The 13,642-nt window shown below is 33.8% G+C and overlaps 1 protein-coding gene across 3 annotated transcripts in view; it reads right to left on the reverse strand.

Annotated features, from left to right (window-relative positions):
- SREK1 (splicing regulatory glutamic acid and lysine rich protein 1) overlaps positions 1 to 13,642 on the reverse strand; it is a 39,960-nt gene that overhangs the window by 15,057 nt on the left and 11,261 nt on the right. For 2 of the 3 annotated variants that reach the window (XM_006197536.4, XM_015245139.3), the window contains exons 3-7: positions 11,146 to 11,261; positions 7,032 to 7,196; positions 6,718 to 6,896; positions 5,314 to 5,444; positions 4,320 to 4,434 (exon numbers count right to left, since the gene is read on the reverse strand). In XM_006197536.4, coding sequence (XP_006197598.1) covers positions 4,320 to 4,434; positions 5,314 to 5,444; positions 6,718 to 6,896; positions 7,032 to 7,196; positions 11,146 to 11,261 — 706 coding nt within the window. Of the gene's footprint in view, positions 1 to 4,319; positions 4,435 to 5,313; positions 5,445 to 6,717; positions 6,897 to 7,031; positions 7,197 to 11,145; positions 11,262 to 11,547; positions 11,682 to 13,642 lie in introns of those variants that run through there. The other variant, XM_031675484.2, reaches the window with a different exon arrangement.

Here is a 13,642-nt window from a genome sequence, read left to right on the forward strand (position 1 = left end):
CAATTAGTACAGAAGATTTCTCCCATGGTCCAAGTCCTCAAACCATAAATTGTAACTCTTGACTTCCATGTAATACGACTACTTGTGGTTATAATTTATCCTACCAGGGAGCAGTGGTTATATGGCTCAATGGTTTCTATAAATGGCTGTATGCTGTCTTAAGAAAATGTATAAAGAAGCACGTAGTAATGATGGTGCTAGTATGACAGGAAACCAAACATCATTACCCATGAGTCCAAGCTAAATATAATCAAGTGTTGAATTTGCAAAGCCTTGATTTTATCATTATATAAACATAGCTATAAAAAGAAACCTTTATTACTGGAATTCTTACAGGAAAAATAACTTGTTTCAATTCTGAAATTCTGTAGGCTCCTTTCCCCCTGAAATAACAGCTTAGATAATGTGACTTTTTTCATGAGGTATCCTAGAAACTGTTTGTTAAAATATAACAAAATTGAATCCATACAACTTAAATAACAAAGTGATGAGACTCACCGGCTTTGGAGTCAGACAATCTGGCTCTGACACTCAGCTCTGCCACACACTAGCTGTGAGAACTATGGCTAGTCACTCAACTTCTCTAAGCCTGAGTTGTTTCATCTATAAACTGGAGTAAGAATCATACCTACATCTCCTAGCTGTCATGAGGATTAAATCAGATGATATATGGAAAATTGCCTAACAGTCTCTGGCAAAGAGTAAATGCATAAAACTCTTAATTCCCAGTATCAGCAGCATCATCACTATTAACAATTAACAGAAATGTAAACTCTAAATCTTTATTCCAAGGTCAAATGAACTTCCACAAGTATGCCTTATATAATTAAAACTCATCCTGATAGTAATATTTTCATGAATTAAGTTAAAACAATAATCTATAAAAGAAATATAGTTAAATGCTTGTGATGTGCTATGAAACTAGAAAAATCTCCAGACAGTCCTCAATCAACAATGAAGTCTTGTTTACAAAACACATTTTTCAATTAGTTAAAATTTATTTCCCAAAAGCTAATTTTCAACTGAACCACTCCACTCATCTATTATATGGCTTTAAAAATTATACATTTATCTTCATACCACATTTTTAATACAGGAAGATAATTCAGTTTGTTGAAATGTTTATCATTAATAACCTAAGAGACAGAAGGGTCAAGTAGTACAGTATCACGGCAAAACTGCAAAATTTAACAACATTTTTAGTCCATTTACAGACATCCACAAGGGTAATGTTTTTAAAAAGGGCCTCTGCTTCTATGTACTTAAAATTAATATAATACAGAATATAATGATTTTGTTTTCTTCAAACAGTGCTTTCCAGCCTTAATTAAGTAAAAAAAAAAAAAAACTCCCTTAAAAAATTAAGCATAGTCTTAACAAACGTTAATAACAAAAAAAAATGCACTGATTGCTTCACTTCCTACCTTATCCTGTGGGTCCTCAGAGTTTGAAAGTCACTGCTCAAGAGTAATTACTTTATTTCAATTTTGACATTAAATATTTCATGTCTACCTCACTTACTAGTCACCTAAAAGTTTTCTGATTAGGAATGCTAAACGCATCAAGTCAAGAGCAAATCTAATCCAATCAAAGATAAAGATTTAAGTTATTGTTAGCAGTTCTCGTTTTAGCATAATGTGTGAAATTGCATTTATAAATTAAACTGTAAATAAATGGCAACTTACCATCATGATGCATCAAAGTTCATTTGTAACTCAGTTGTTTCCCATTAAAATATTATAAAATGTCTTATAGTTGCTATGCTGGTCTGTAAAGGTTACTTAACTTTAAAATATAATAAAGAGTACTACCCACCTTTACTAATACTGTCCCAGTGGAAAAAAAAAACACATAAAAATTCGGACAAAATGGAAACACATCTTCCCAGACCTAGCCAAGGTCCCTTCTTTCCTCCTACAGAGAGAAGGGAAGGAACAGGGGAAGGGTCAGGGGCTCTAGAAGGATCTGAGAACATGAAGAAGGGGGAAGCCTTCAAGAGCAGGGTCTCCAGCAACTCACACTCCTGGCTAAGTCTGGCAGGTCAGAACCAGAACTGAGGATATCCAATCCCACCAGCAGGGAGGGGAAGTCAAGAAATGCCTGCCATCTGCTACTGATTGGGTGGGGAATGGAGCTTCTCAAGTCAAATGGTTTGGGGCAAGAAATTTTTTTTCTTTTTAACAGAATACAGTATATCTCTTTTGTATTTGTTTATGAACTCAGTAAACATTTCCTACACTTCTATACATCATATATAAAAATAGCATATGCTTACAAAAAAGATATAGGCATACATCAGAGATACTGCAAGCTTGGCTCCAGACAATCACAATGTGAACGATATGAATTTTTTGGTTTCCCAGTGCATATGCAAGTTATATTTACTCTATACTGTAGTCTGTTAAGTATGCAACAGCATTATGTCTTTAAAAAATGTACATTTCTTAAATAAAAATATTTTATTGCTAAAAAATGTAACCATCATCTGACAATGCAGAGTTGCCACAAAACTTCAATTTGCTGAAAATCACAGTATCTGTGAAGCACAATAAAGCAGAATTCAATAAAACAACGTATGCCTCTGTGTGTGTGCACATGTGTATGCCAAGAACAACTAATTTCTAATGCTATGTAATTAGACAGACCTCCAAAAAATAACTCCTACTAAAATAATGAACAAATTTCATTTTAGACTGACTAACCCTTCCCCCACAAACCCTCGGAAGGTGAAAATACTCAAATATACTTGAAATGATGAGTAAAAACCTTAAAGTAGATAATTAAATTCTTCGTCCCAAAAGAGAAAGCTTCACAGAAATTATCAAGGAAACAATGATGTTAATCATCAAATGTTGCTTTTCTTCCAGACTTAGATAACCACTAAGGTATTATTAGAGCATGGTTCTTATAACAACACAAAGTGAGATTCAAGTCACTGGTCTTTTTCTTCCTCAGGTAAGTTATTACTCTTCAGCTCAATTCTGTATTTTCTTGATCTCAAAGATCTTAACTTCACTACCCTGTCAACCTACAGAAATACCCATAATCTAGTACCAATGCTTCTATACCATTTTCCTTCTCTAATTCTGGTACCGCTACGCTGCCTTATTCCTTGTAGAGAAAACAACTTCCTTCTTCTGGATGTGAATTGGCCTTACCATAAGGCCTTGGATGGAGATAGTAAAACCATATCCCAAAAGAAAATCTGCAAGCGATTTTGTAATAGAGAAGTCCACCAGCGTACAGCTAAAAGTATAAGTTGCTAAAGTCTAAAAACATATTTTTCTATCTCACCGCTTCAATCCCTGTGACTGTCACAAAAAACAGACTAAACTGAGTCTAAGCTGATGAGGTTCAAGATATAGCATACTGGATCCTTTTTTCCCTCCCCTCAAGCCCTCCTCCTTCTCTAATACTCCCAACAACATGCACACACACATGGACAGTTTTCTCTGCCTCTTCTCTTTGGAGAGACTATGAGTATGTATGTACATATAACACACAATTAGGATCCACTATACATTTTCACATTTCACTTCAACAGCCCCCTTCACAACTTGAAAAAGACAATAAAACTTATTATTTTAGACATGATTCTTAACAGTACTTTCAATTAAGATGGCGTTGCAAGTTTACATTTTGAGATTCCCCTTTGTACCAAACACAACACAAAATATTCAGAAACAAATTGAAATGACAAAGTTGTGCTCAAAAATAAGATAAAGAGAACAGAAATAGAGCCTAAGCATAGTACAATAGTTGCAGTTAAAGCTGCAAGTTACTCCTGTGTTTCAGATCCCAAAGTGGGTGGAGGCCGCTCTTATCACCAAGAGTACAAGGACTTAAAGTACCCCACTTGACACACAGTAATGGAGATAGGTAACTATGTGAAATCAAGATCTGAGGTGGTACTCCCTAGACCTTGAGGGAACTGGGGGAAGAAAACAATAAAAAAGCTGTGACTTCAGCAATATTTTCAGCAGCATCATGCGTATGTTCCCTTTTCTCAACATGAAGAATGGAAAGTTTCTGCCAGTTCTGCACGATACTAGTTTACTCTTAGAGATATTAGGAATAGAACATCTTAAGATAGAAAGCCAACTTCTAAAACTGCAAATTAGCTGAAATAATTTAAAAATTATATATTAACTAGAGAAAATTTCATTCTTAAATACAAGCAATATTTAATGGTAATCATACTTCCCGGTGAACAACACTGGAATTTTTAAATTCTGATATTTAGATAAAAACTCAGAAAATCTTAACTACTACAAATACAAAACCGAAAAAAGTTTAAATATGACAGCAGAAATTCTCACCTGTGTTTTGACTGTGATCTCTTTCTTCTAGAACGGGATTTTGAGCTAGACCTGGATTTTGAACGAGTATGTGAACGAGATCGACCGCCTTTTCTTTCATTGCTCTTTCCAGACTCTGGGAGGAAAAAACCACTTTGCAGTGTAAGCTCAGAACAATTAAAGATCCCAGTTAATAATCAGGCACAAGTGGAATGTACCACATATAGTGCAAGGGGCCTACTCTCTGTACATCCTCCTCCTGTGCAATTATCCTTCAGAAACATCCAAGAAAGTCATTGCATAAACTCGTTGAGTGCAGCCACCCTGCAGCAGTACATATAAACCAGATGATTATAAACAGCTGTTCGTAATATTTTGTTGCTGCCATAATGTACGATTATAACATGTCTGTAATTCCTATGACAGTGATTTTAAATCCTTTCTCCATGTATTTTCCTAGAACTGAAGCTTAAATTCTGAGTGCTAATTTAGAAAATTTCCTCAAATGTAAACCATCTAGACATTTTTAGCTTGGATTTTTAATTTCAGTTAGCAACGCAAAAGTTTAAATAGGTGTTCCTTTACCTTGCTAAAACAGAGTCTCCATATGTTTCCTAATCATCGGCGCTCTATTTTTAAAATAAAACTTTGAAGGAAAAGTGAATCTGCTTAATCATTAACATTATAAATATACTTATTCTTGCTTTTAGCCTCAGAATAACATTTATACTTTTGCTTTCAGCAAATCAGTTCTGAGCACTGATTTTGCTATTAAAATACAAAGAACTTACTGACTCCAGCTAATATATATCTCAATTCAGTATCATGGGGAAAGACCTGTGTGCTAAATAGTTCTCTGACCTTTAACACTAGTTAAGTCACTTACTCTTTCTTGAGTTTCAGTCGTCTTGTTTGTAAAATGAAGGGACTGAGCAAGATCATTTCTAAAATTCCTCCCAGTTCTAAGAGTCTATGACCTCAAACTACAATCTGTGTAACAGCACTGAGGTCTTACCTGGTTCAATAGCTGCTGAGATAAAGGACTGAGCCTCCCGTACTCGCTTCATTACTTCTTCTAACTCCTTAGCTGCAGCCTGAGGTGTCATCTCAGGGGGCTTTACTATTGCATTGTTGGAGTGATTTATTCTAAATTAAAAATATTAGCATATCACAAACACACCATATCTTACAAAACATGAAACAAATGTTTATATGATACACATACTTACAAATCTGGTATCTCAAAAACACACTAAGATTCAATCCCCAGTACCTCCAGTAAATAAATAAACCTATAGTTACCTCCCCCTCAAAAAAAAGTTTTTTAAAAAGCACAATAAGAATATAGCCAAATACAGAATAACCAAAACCAACCTCAAAACCACGATTAATCTCATTTCCACCTGCCATCATCTATTGCTAACAAAGGCAAAAGCAAGGGAGAAAAAAAGAAAAACTGAACCCTCAATAGTCTTTAACAAACTGAATAGATCAGGACAAGTGCTTTTCCACACAGCTTAGAATTATAATCAATTAAAATGGTAATGCCAATATTAAAATGAATCATTTCTATCTCAAATTGTAAGATTTTTGTTGATAACTTCTGCACCCTGAGAGAATGAAGGGGAAACTATATAAAATGTGTACCATTTTAATCAACCCTGGACAATGGCTAAGTCACACAACTTCAAAAGGGGGAGGCATCTGATAAAACTCTTTTCCTTACAGGTAAGAGTGGTTTCTCCGATGCACATAAATGAATTTGGTGTGTCCCTCTTTACTCTTTCCATGGTGAAAAGGGAAGCATTCGCTAAGAATAGTTATTTATCCTTTAATAGCATACATTATATAATTAACACAATCACCTACACAATTCAGATAAAACTGTTGCCTCAATTATCTACCTGAAATAGAATTTCTGGTCTTGAGTATCTGAAAAGCTACATCAATTTTTCATTTTACAAACAAGCACGTGCGCAAACCTTAAAACTCAAAAAGTATGATTTGAAACATTTTTGGGTACTTTTATTTTCTTCCCAAGATTTTGTATTTACCAAAATTCTTATTACTATATTCCTGTAAGTTTAACCCATATGTTAAATTGCCCATTATACTAGTGCAGTAACGCAAAACAAATCTAACTTTTTAAAGCTTATGGAAAAAGACCTATGACTGATAAGTATAGTACATAAATGTTAACATTAAATTAGACCTTATAAAACAGAAAATGTCTTCAAACGCAACTTTAACTTAAAGCCTAAAATGGTAAGTATCTCATTTGTTTCATTCATACTTAACACAAAGTCTTCCTTTCCACAAATTGCCAATTACTATTAAAAAGAAAAAAAAATCTTAATTACATCAAAATACTTCAAATTTTTTCAAAATCAATAGAATTTCTTTGTTTAGGGTTTCTTACTTCAGTGGCCTGTCTCCAAACATAACTCCATTAAAAGCAAGGGCCCTTGGTACAGAATTTTGGTCTGCAAATTCCACAAAAGCAAACCGAGTTGGCTGAGTCTCATCACCTGCCATCCGCACAAACTTCACTTCTCCAACTTGTTTAAAAAACTCAAGTAGTTGATCAGCTGTCGTTGTCTGAAACAAAGTAACACTTTAATAAAGTATATTCTTTAAAAATCCAGTAAATATTACTTTATCAATTGATACGATTCTTTAAGAAAGGAAAAAGAATAAGAGGTCCTACTACTCAATTCTTCTTAAATTAGTTACCTGGGAATTCAAATTGCCCACATAGACTGTTCTCCTAATTTCGTCAATTTTGGAAGGATCTACATTTCCCATAAGTGGTGGCTGTGGTATCTCTCCAAGTGTTGCAATGTTAGGGTCTAGTGCTGCTGCTGGTATAGCTCCCAAACTGCTAAGGGAAACACCCAGCTATTAAAAAAAAAAAAAAAAAGCACATATTTTCTGTTAGTATCAAGAATTACCTTTCTCTAATCTTGAAAAGTACTGATCAACTCAATAAGAATGAGAAAAGACTAGAGAGTTCTAACTTTAAGCCACACATGTATATGAATTATTGAGCGTGAGATTATAGTAGTTTTCAATGTAATTAGAAATACAACATTTCTTAACTATCTGGATATTTTAATTACTTTTAAGCTTGACACTAAAAACAGTCAACTCTGATTATTTGCAGTAATTACATCCTATAAAGTTTGCCATGAACACTGAATTACTAAATACTGAATCACGGTTCCTAGGGCAAATAGAGGGCTAGGTTCCTGCAAGCCTCTGGTCACAATAATTTTACCAAGCAATAAATACATGACCTTGTTTTACATGTGTTTCTGGATTTTCTTTTTTAAGGATACCTTATTTAATATATATTATTCACTCATTAACATTAAACTCATGGCAAAAAGCAGTATCAACTCATGCCTCATGAACGAACCCTATCTTACACAAGTATTTTCTCTGTAAGGCACGTCACAGCCTTCCAGTGCTTAGAAACACTGAACAGAACTTTAGTACTATGCCCGCGGGCTAATTTAAATCACCATTATCACCAACACAAAGAACAAAAATACGAAAAACATGGCACTAAGGGACCACCAAAAAAGCCCAGTTATTTTACAGCATTAAGGCTAAAACAAGAAGGCAGAGTGTTACTCTGTTTGACCTCATCTGGGAATGTACATATCAAGCAATTCAAATTTCAAATCATTCTGTCTGTGTTGATGAATGACTGCAAAAGCACAAGTTTTGAGGTTTCAAATAAATTTTAGCTAGTCTGTAAATTCACAAATAATGAGAATCAACTGTACCTTGGGCATTCAACAACACTATGTGAGTTCCTAACAGTAAGTAATAATCAAAGCACCTAATTTTTGCTAGGCTATTAACTTAATCTTCATACCAACTCTAAGAAAAAGGTATTACTATTATGCTAATATCACCAATAAATACAAAAACAGAGAAATTAAATAATTTTCCCAAGGCTACTTAGCTAACAAGTGTTTAACCATCATGCATAGACTAAAATTAAAAGATAAGTTTACCTAAGAAAAGAAACCTTTCAAAAAAATTACTTATACTATGGCAGAAAAAAGACAAAAACCTCTGAATGATCTTTCATAACATTACTAAAATCAGTGTTTAGTTCAAGCATTAAGAAACATGTTTTTAATGTGACTTTAAACTAGAAAATATAGAAAATCTCAGAGTTTGAAAATGAGAAACTTTGCAGAATTAACAGACTTTTCAAAGAAAGAAAAAAAAAACACTGCAACTTTCATTTCCACCTAGGCAATTTAAGTCAACTAAGTCAACTGGCTTATATATATTGTTACACTGTTACAAAACTACTAAAATTTAACAATTGTTAAGCAACAGTACTTCCTAAAAGTGAAAATACTAGTTTATGAAGTAAGTAACACTATGCTTGTCATAGCAGCCAGTGTGTGATCTTTTTAAGACCTGTCAAACCATGTTTAACTCCTGCTTAAAACCCATTAGAATAAAATCCAAACTTCTTTCCGTGGCCTAAAAAGCAAGGCCTACATACATCAGTGCCTATCTACCCCTCCAATCCCCAAACACCTACTTCCGCCCTCCCCAACTATGCTTCACAACGATGCTGACTGCCATCCCGCCATTCTATGTACCTTGAAGACACAAGTTTTTCTCACTTTATGGCTTTTCACTTGGTGTTCCTCCTGCCCTAGAAAGGTGTCCCCTAGCTTCTGCCGGCTGAGTTCTTCAATCATCAGGTTTATCATTCCCCTCCAAGAGGCTTTGCCCGAACTTATTTATAGCCTCATTTACTCCTTACCACATTACTCCGTTTTTTTTCCTTCATAGTATTAATATTCTGTGGGATACTGCTATTAACAAATCTCAGATTTTTGCTATCACCACTTCAAATTATCATAAAGTTGTAAAAATATCTTAGTTGAAAACAGGTAAGTGATCTACTGTCTCTACACATGTTGCTCCTGTAATCACACTCCTTCTTCCCTGACAACCTGTCTTTGATAGTCTAACAGAGATGACTGAGGGTCACATCTTTCTTTTTTTCCTACTGTGGAAGACAATTATTATACGTAGTTAAGCTAAACCACAAATGTGTGTCTTACTATTTGTTAGTTTTGCATGGAAATAAAACTAAATAGGCCTTTTCAGGTATCCCCAGCTGTCAATCCCTCTGACCTACAAATTTCTCCACTGGGACATACTGCTATTTAATATGTAGTCACCAATCATATATGGCTATTTGAATTTTAATTAAAAATCAGTGCCTCAGTCACACTAGCCACATTCCAAGTGTTCAATAGTCACATGTTGCTAGTGGCTATGACACTTGATAGTACAGTACAGATATTTCCATCATAGTACCAAGTTCTACTGGATGTGGCTGCTCTAATAATTCAATTACCCTTCTTTAGCTCAGTCTGTTTCCCAGCCCTGGTCTAAAGGGCCTTAGTATTTAGGCTGCCCTTTTGGTCTCTAATGGGTTGGAGATGATCTCAACTCTCGATACACCACTTTTGCCTTCTGACATAGAAATCTTGGCCTCTCTGAAAATGTGACTTTTAAGTAGAAACCTATGAAACGTTTCACTCTTATGAAAGAGTGAATCTTTTTAATGTTCTGAGAAGAGAATAAACAAATACAAAAGCTCTAAGGCAGAAAAATGTTTGGCATATCCAAGAAATAAAACCAAAGCGGCCGAAGTTGAGGGGAGCCAGGGAAACAGGTAGGGAAAAAAGGTCAGAGCCAAATTACAGTGGGTCACCTTTCCCCTCTTTTCTAACTAAAACTCTTCTTTATAAATTAAGTTTTATAATAACAGATATCCACAGCTGAATGAAAAGGAAATCATTTGCCCTCAAAGCAACAAATTAAATAATAAAAACTTTATATTGTTGATAAATAAACCCTAAGAATTTTCAAGATACCAAGACAATATTTTCTGGGAAAGGGAGAAAAAGGTGGTAATCCAGGAATTAATGTTAGAATATACCAAAACATACCCAAAATAAAATTTCTAGAAAGCCCAATTCAAATGATTAATGTTCAGTTAAAAAGCATCTTTCTCCCATGGATCACCATAAAGGGCTCTAGCAGAACAATGTCATGTAAAAATTAAAAGACCTAAAATTTTGCAATTCTGAGTCAGAAACTACTTTTCTAACTTGGATAAATAAACTACAATCAAAAGTTTATTGGTTTATTCCCAATAACCCAGTACCAAAAAGCTAGATACAACTTTCAATTAAAGTGAGTTTTGTATTTTGTCTTGGGTTCATTTTTGAAGAAAATAAATGACCAGAATCTTTTATATAAACAAGAACCCAGTAATAGCAAACCTTTTTTAACTCCACTTGGAAATCACAAAGGAGGCATTAAGTTATTATTTAATTCTGCAAAGTTAGTGAAAAAATGTTTTTACCATGTTATATTTTCTCAGTGACAGACAAATGCTTGCTATATTTTTTCCCATTACCAAGGTTGTGAATTAATTCCTATTTTTCAGATGGATTTAGTCCTCATGACTTGGGAAATACAGTTACCTAGATTCTCCAATTCCCCATGCTATCTAAAATGCTGAGTTTCAATCACCAATATTCCAATGAATAATATATTCTCAAATTTAAATGAATCCCAATTACTTCAGAAGCGATTCCAAAAGGCAGCTCAAGTCAGTGATAACATGGGGTAAAAAATCAAGCAGACATTTCTAATCCTCTCCATTTGCAAAAAAATGATTCAAAATAGAATGCTTTCTAAGCTTCAAAAAAAAAAAAAGTTTTCTAAACTCTTTATTCAACTGATTACATACGTGAATGTTCCCTGTTAGAAGAGGGTGCATCATACTTACCGTAGTCAAGGGATTTGGAGTCGGTATGGGAAGCAAGCCTGCACCAGGCATCAGACTGGTCATGGTTGGAGCAGGAGCCAACAAAGAGAGGGCTTTGGATTCCTCTGGGATTTTACCTGCAGAGGCAAGTTCCAAACATTACAGAAAGCAGAAACACCACACAAACTTTACACTATGATTTTACAATTACCCTTGCACTTAAAAAATAATAATAATAAATGAATCTATCTATCAGATCCGTATAAAGAAATAAATAAGAACTTAAGTCTTTCCTTTTATCCTGCTCTACTAGGAAAAATAAAAGTGAGCAAAACTTCAAAGACTAACAATTTCATTAATGGAATATTATTTTAAAAATTGAATAATGTAGACAATTATTTAACACTTTGAGCTATGGGTCACCTGTACTGGAAACTTAATGTTCATGAACCAAACGATATCAAGCATGGACGCTTTCCCAGGACGGTGTTTTCGCGGTGATCGAAAGTTGTGTTACACATGACAACCGTTCGTGTTGGCTGCATCACTAATAGCACACAGAACATCAGATACAGAAAAGAAGAACATTTTTTAAAGTTTAATCCCCAGAAATGGCAAATAACCAAATTAGTCAAAAAAAAGAAAAAGAAAAAAACAAATATGTGCGAATTGAAATTTGTTCCTGAGTGTCCCTGTTAACTGAAACTACCTACTTGTGATGAAAACAGTTTTGATAACCTTGCAATAGATTCCATTCAATTTCAAGTAGACACAAACAAAAGCCTACTGCATGTCACCAGCTTCAACTGAAAAGGAAACCTACACCCACTCGGTTAATAAGGCATCTCACTAACAATGTCAGAAATGCCTAAAAGAACTCAATTCCAAAGAATATGCCTTGGGAAACTGCTAACACTTTTGAAAATGACTGACAAAAAAAGTTCCCTAGTCTCAAGGGAACTTCTTATATTATTGACTTGTAGGACCCATTTATGTATACTTATCTGAAGAGGGGTGGGTAATACTTAAATATCTTGCTTATAAACATCTTAACTGCCCAACAGTAATAACAATAACAAAATAATCTTAGACACTAAAAAGAAAAAGAAATCCCTATGACTAAAAAGTAAAATTTATTCTGAAATAAGTCCATCAATTTGTCATATTTAATTAATGAATTCTAACCAATTAACTTTGATAAGGACTGCAACTTTCACACATTTTTTTTCTGGTCCTTTCTCTCAACCCCTCCAAAAAGAAAATTTCTAAAATGTTGACTACATACAGCTATTTTAAAAGAACTACTATAATTATGTGGCAGTTGCCTACACATTTCCATTACAAATTCTTCAAAAGTAATTTAAAACACAGTGTATAAAGTCACGCTAAATTGAAAACAGCATGTGCAGTAAATTTTCAAAAAGCACCATGCTGGTTTCTGTGGTAAAAATTCTACTGAAAACCGCCAGATGTGCAGGGATGAATCTCTAAACAAAATTATCTGAATGCATTTCTAAACACGGATGGAATTCAAGATAAATTTTTAAATTTTCTTTAAATAATGGTTATAACTTATAAAATACAAATAGAAAAATTACATTTTATTAGCGTTAGCAAATGTCTACTTATTTCTAACCTTTGCAAATCTAAGTCTATATTACATTTGCTAATTTCAAAAACAAAGTTATTTTACTATTTCAGGGTAAATTCTGCATAAGCACAAATTTTAACATGCATAAAGATAAATAAAAGGTAGGTAGGCCTTATTGAAAAACATCAAATAACAATATTTTCTATTTATTAGTTACTAGCATTAACACAATTATCTGTATACTCACATATATACTGTACTATTTATTGCTATTAGACCTGTTTTATCTGCCATAAATAGGTATTACTTTTTAAATGTTTACATAACCTGAACATATCTTAATAAATAAACTGAACTCCTAAGGTGGAAACCCTATGCTTCACTGCCCTAATTTGAGCACCTAGAAAACAAATAAAGGGTTCCAAGCTAGTAATGTCCCCCATTTAACATTACTTGTCAATTAAATAAGCAAAACTATCCATACAAGACAGTGTAGAAGGACTACACAAACAAAAAGGTTATTCAACACAGGCCAAAAGTTGATTATAATAATATAAAGTCTTTCACTGCTGTCTTAAAAAAGTATCACTAGATTGTCTGACTCTCAGTGCCTTTCACAGTATAATAAACTATTGTAAGTATTAAGTCTAACTATAAGTATAATATATTTTTTCTTATTCTAATTACCATTAAAGATGCTTTAAGAAAAAAGTTCCATTCGCTTAATTCCAAGATAGAATTCAACCAAATGTACCTTCTAAATACTATCAGCATGTATAAAGTATAAAACAAATCAGCATTTAGCATTTTCCCCAAACTACCCTCCTCAAAGAGAAAAAAAAATCTCTCACTTGTCCTAATCTCAGAATCCATTTAGAAACTAGTAATCTCTGAACATTTTCAACAAAATATTCAAGCAAAGAGAGA

The sequence above is a fragment of the Vicugna pacos genome, chromosome 3 (assembly GCF_048564905.1).
Source record: "Vicugna pacos chromosome 3, VicPac4, whole genome shotgun sequence".
NCBI lineage: Eukaryota > Metazoa > Chordata > Mammalia > Artiodactyla > Camelidae > Vicugna > Vicugna pacos.